The sequence below is a fragment of the Echinococcus granulosus genome (assembly GCF_000524195.1).
Source record: "Echinococcus granulosus chromosome Unknown EG_S00108, whole genome shotgun sequence".
NCBI lineage: Eukaryota > Metazoa > Platyhelminthes > Cestoda > Cyclophyllidea > Taeniidae > Echinococcus > Echinococcus granulosus.
In genome coordinates this window covers 267,650-273,337 of record NW_020170488.1, presented here as the reverse complement: position 1 = coordinate 273,337, position 5,688 = coordinate 267,650, and the positions used below count along the sequence as shown (strand labels likewise).

At 45.1% G+C, this 5,688-nt stretch overlaps 1 protein-coding gene across 1 annotated transcript; it reads right to left on the bottom strand. All coding sequences in view use genetic code 11, as the record gives it.

Moving 5' to 3' along the window:
* Nucleotides 1-2,603: 2,603 nt before the first annotated feature.
* EGR_08515 (hypothetical protein) lies at nucleotides 2,604-4,823 on the bottom strand (the record flags this gene model as incomplete). The annotated part of the gene is made up of 2 exons (XM_024497764.1): nucleotides 2,604-2,772; nucleotides 4,720-4,823. The coding sequence occupies 2 exons, from the start codon at nucleotides 4,821-4,823 to the stop codon at nucleotides 2,604-2,606; spliced, it is 273 nt and encodes a 90-aa protein (XP_024347850.1).
* Between the last annotated feature and the right edge of the window lie 865 nt (nucleotides 4,824-5,688).

The following is a 5,688-nucleotide window of genomic DNA, read 5'->3' as shown; positions in this document are numbered from 1 at the left end:
ATAGCCCATGGAGTTGATTGAGGGAAGGTGAGGAGTCAGTCCACTGACAGTTCCCTTCTCTCGCCGAAGCTGTCACTTCCACTTACATGCCTTCGCACACGTAGAAATGGAGATGATGTGGATCACCTCGACCCTTCACCATTAGTGGGTCGATGAAGGGGGAGGGGGAAGGCACTTTTGTCACACAACCTCATGAAGACGTTTGGAAACGACTCCGCAAGTCGGTTTTCAATTCACCAATTTTCAATTCATCAGTCGATTCAAGACCCGCTTTTGTGATGGCTAATGCACATACACACCAATTCAATCATCCATCCATCCACCCACCCACCCACTCTCCTTCCCTCTCTCTCTCGCTCTGTGTGTGTGTGTGTGTGTGTTTAACTGCTCTCGTGCATGACCCACACACCGCAAAAACAAAGGCACGAACTGACAGAGCAAGGATGCATGTATCCATTGCCCCAGAAACCGTACACCACTACCACCTTCGCGTTGTCATTGTCATGCCAACTCCGTCCGTGCTTCAGTTCGGTTTTCAGGCTAAAACGTCAGATCAAGTATTCCCCTCTCTGTGGTCTGTATGTGCTGATTTACATCTTTCCGCTTCCTTTTCGCGTAAATCTTTCCTCCTCTCACCTGCGGCCCACACTGGCCCCCAACGAGGAATATACTCAAGTCCACACTCTCCAATGCGTGTGTGTGTATGTGTGTGCATGCGTACACGATTTCCCTCCTGCCTCCCCTTGTCAAATCGTCATGATTCACACTCAAAGTCACTACAGCTGGTAATCTACACTCGGCATTTGGCCCCACTACGTTGTGCTGTGCTGTGTTGCACTTTGCTTTGCTTTGCTACGCTTTGGTTCGTTTTGGCTTGCATGGCTGTGAAAGGGTGGACATGTACGTGTCTGTGTGCCCCGGTAGAGAGGTGTCCACGTCCGCTTCCAAGCCCTGTTGTATGTGCGTGTGTGTGCGTGTCCACCTAGATCCGCATTCATGAATCTCGCCCTCTCCCACTCCCACCGACACTCACCCTGCCTCCCTCCTCCTGTCGTAGAAGTTTCCACTTCCCAGTCAGTCAGTCAATCAGTCACAGGTGCCTCCCTCTCCACCCCACTCCCACTCTCCCTCCCCTTTCCCTTCCACTTGCGTCACGACAAAGTGCAGACTTGCCTTCACTTCTCTAAGCATTCCCTTACCTGTACGGTGAGTTGAGGGGCGAGGGATTAGTGACATGACATTTAACACATGACTTTTGGTTCGCTCAATGTGTCCAAATGCAACACTGCCCATCCGAGGTAGGAGAGACACCCACTCAACGTCACTCAACTGTGGCGGAGCGCATATTCACCCAGTCGTCACTCCGCTATTCTACAAACGGCAAGATTTTATCCTCCCATAGGCGTGTTCGGCTGATTCAAAAACACTACCCCGTGTCAATGCAAAACTACAGCCTACCACTGGGGACAATGGAGTAGCGATTTATGTGTCAGAATCTCCACCACGCAAAAACCGCTGATATGTTTCGAGTTTGTAGCTAGAGGTTTATTTTATTATCTGACCTAGATTTTACTGATATTTCGATTGCCCTGTGGCGAGAATGGGAACTCACTTTGGTTTCAGTGATTCGACGCGTCTTTTGCCAATCCCACAGGGAAATGGTATGATCCGTGGCCTCGTCAATAACAGCCAACGTTGCTCCTCCGTCCTGGGGTGAAAGGCAACGTAACAAGATCACCTTTTAAGTAATGGTTAATTTGAAGATGCAAAAAGTTATTACTGAAAGCCGTTGCCACTCAGAAAATCAGTGATTTGCTTACAAGACTCGATTAAGTGGCGAGAAATCCACAGTCTTACTCATTTACAATGAAACCGATGCCTCTGAATTTATGTGGCGTATTACATTGTTCGTTCAGTGCACAGCGACTTGGCAGTCGTATGTACAAGCCAATGTATCGCTTAAGTAGCCTCTATAGGAAGTAAACTCACTGTTTTGGAGAAGGCGAGGCAGGCAATGGAGTTCTCGAAAGTGCCCAATCCCACCACATGGAGGGTCTCCAAACTCACCGAATTCCAAATTCTTACGTGCGGCTAGGATATACAATAAAGGGGACTTGGATTAGCTGTGTTTGCACCGCTGCTGCTCCCCTTTTGCAGTAGTTAAAAATCCCACTGGCTGCCTATGGGGATGGGAATTAGTTGTGCACTTCTTGAAAGTCTGCATTTTGTGTCAAATTCAATGACCCTTTACCAAAAGCGATTTTTGTGGCTATAAAATGTCACGTTTCCGGCGTCCGCACAAATTGTCTTCCTAATTTGGCAAACCTTAGAAATCGGATTTTTAGGATACATGAAGACAAAAAACATCCAGAGAAGGAATCTAGTGCTTAAACCAAATACCGAATAAAGTAGTGATTGAATGCTCAGATTTGCAAAATGAATGGTAAAGCACAAAAAACGTACACGGGTTACCGTGGTGATTAGTTATCTGATAATCGGAGATAACCAATCAGGTAACGAGAAGTTAGGATAATCGAGAATGACAACCAATCAAAAAACGGTTAAAACTTAACTATCTCAAGCCAGCTTCTGAAGTAAAAATATTAAAATGTTACAGAAGAACAGTAAAGAAAGAGTAGTTGATGAGTGTTTTGAAACAAAAGATAGTGAAATACTGGAAGGAAAAAGTCATGACGCACCTTCCCATCACACTTCCCATGTCCAGCTGTTTGTCCAGTAGCAATTGTGATTCTATCTGGATGAAGGGCGAGGCTAAATAATGAAATAATGCTTTATAAAAAACCCGGTACATCAACTCAGAATGCTTGAGTATAACAATTAAGGCTCTCCAGCTACGGTTTTCTGCGTGGATTAATAAAAGATCCGCCCGATACCGTCTTTAGCGAGAGCTCGAATGCCTCGTTGATGTCAGCGACAAGTGAACCAAATCCAAAAGCAGAAAGTTGAAGACTAAACCTGAACACCACGGAAGAAGGCAACTGTTGTGGATAACCCAAGTTGTGGGAGCTCACAGCAAGAATATCAAAGCCATGTCCATTTTCGGCAACCACCCATGATCTGGTAACCCGCAATCGGGTTCTCAACGTTTGTTTCACCTGAATGGGGCCTGGATAGACTAATGGCCTGCTGCGAAATGAGTGCAGACTACCAGCTTTTGTAGAGCCACTTTAAACAATCGGTGTACTGAGTGAAAAAATCTTTTTACTGATACTGATTGGCACAAAAATGGACTCGCTGTAGAGCACCGTCCCATTCTAAACACGCTGTAACAGCAGATCGTCAAAGTGCACTTTACAACGGCGACAAAATCGACGAAGTGGAAGCAAGCATTTTCGCGTCTTGATGGAAAGGCATTGTTTGCCTCTCGTTTCTAACTCATGGACGATTACTCGAGAGAGCCGTCTGGACCTGCGGGATACAGGGTCACCTACTATTGAAACAATCCTTTTTTTACTTTGCTGAGTCATGTAAAAGGGTCGTTAATAGAGATGTGGGTACAACAGGAAATGTGCCATTCATGATTCAATTGGTCGGCTATGGGTGGATAAATGAATTCCACCAGTCAAACAATAGACAACTTGGTATACATTCGATGTCGCCATAGATCATTCCCTCCTCAATATAAAAGAAGTTTGAGGATCATTACTGTGAGGAAGAAAGGAAGGTTGAGCGAAATCTAGTGAGTGGATTAACTTGGACTTGGCGTTCAGACAAGTTTTCCGAGAAGTTAATCAGGCCTAAGAAGAGAAGTATGGAAAAATAGCTTGTTGACGGAGGGTAGGACTGATAAATTCTCTCGGCCAAAAGTTGTCGCATAATAACAGCGACCACTTCACAGCTAACTGCAACTCATCAAGAAGCTGTCGTGACGGCAGAGAACGACATTCAGGAGAGAGACTTCGTGCAGATGTGTAATATTTACAAAGGGCTATCAGCTTCCCTACCGATGACAGTCGAAGACCAGAAAAGGTACCCTAGATCAACCCAGGCACTGGTGAGTAATATGACATGCGGATATGGTATCCTCATGTGAATGAAACAACGCGTGACATTGAAAGACACGTCTTATACTCATGAATACAAGTATCCACAGAAGACCTCAAACACAGACCAGTGAGGTAATGAGACCCGCAAGGAAAGTCAAAGGCTTGTCAATGACCATGTCCGTGGCGATGGGTCAAAATTCACACCAGCCATTCAGTGAGTAGCGCACCTGATCGACACGCAATTTGTCCTGTGACGAACTCTCATAGGAGACCAATCTTGTCGTGAAGATACTAAACACAATTCGGAAGTCGGGTATCGAAACAGGTGGACTGAGAGTTCCTTCTGCGTGGAGATACCCAAGCCACTTAGGTCGGTCTCCTCGCTAGTTAGAAAGAAATCCACTCACACCACCCATATTAATTTCCCAGGCTTTCTATCTGAGAGTAACAAATCCATATCTAGATGCTGAAGCACAAGGTAAGTGCTAATCCAAAGTGCTACTGGATTTCTATCCCTTATAGATATCTCAGTTACACAACACTTGCAGACAGCACCGCTCACCACTTGATATCATCATTGTGCTCCAAATAATGTCGTTGGCTGTGCTGCTCGAGGTGGTAAAGAACGACAACAGCAGCAACAAAGTAGATTATTTCGCCTGTGGGCAGAAAAACGACATTGTTTCGACAATCCTTTCCACGGTAGCCATACCTAGTAGAACCAATCGAAATTAAGGAAAGTAACTGGGATGTTCCATCCAATAATATCTGATCTCTGAGGGTCTTCTGGCTTAAGAAGTCAAAGGATACACCCATTCCAGCTTGAGCTGTTCTTCTGGTGGTGGTAGCACTGCAGAAAAGTCGTAGTCAGGTGCAATGTCTGTTGGAGCGTAGAAATTGAGGGACCGTCCGCGTAGATACATCTTCAGAATGCCTTCATCTGGAAGAGGTAGGAACCAGTTACCTCATTGGCGGATTAAGTAGCCAACAAAGAGAGGGCAATACCCTTAACAAGTGGAAACCGGCTTTCTATGGACATACGGTTAGGAGGTTATTCTTACCTTTAAGGATACTATAAACGGTCAAGGTAGAGCATCTTTATCAAGGTGCATCAGTCAGCTAAAATACATCTTTTCCTATTTCTACATTCCCGCAAAATCCCGAAACAACTTACCCCAAGACTGCAGTAGACTGTTCAACCAATGAGCTAGTCCATTGTTTCACGACTACCTCAGGAAGGTGGTCCTAAATTCATCTTTCTAGTGTACACAGAGTCGCTAATTTCGAAACATTTAATTCCTTTGATATATAGCGCAAGCATCACCTCACTCCTCCCAAAAGAAGTGTGTTGATGGACCCAATTTGGCTATTTGGGACACATCAAATTTCCGCTATCAGCTAAGATAGGAGCTCCTGTCTCCACTAAACAAAGAGATGGGAACTGCAGTTTAAGTAAAGAAACTGAGGGAATACGGAAACCCATAACTAGAACATATCAATGAAATTTGCTTCACAAGAGAAAGCGAGAAACAGTGATTCAGATAATAGCGAGATCTGATGACGCGAGGGTGGCGTATCACAAGCCACTTGCTCGCCGATGCAGTAGATACCACCTTACTACACAGAGGCAAACTGTGATTGGTTGAAAATGCCAAATGAGAGGATAAAATCTTGCCGTTTG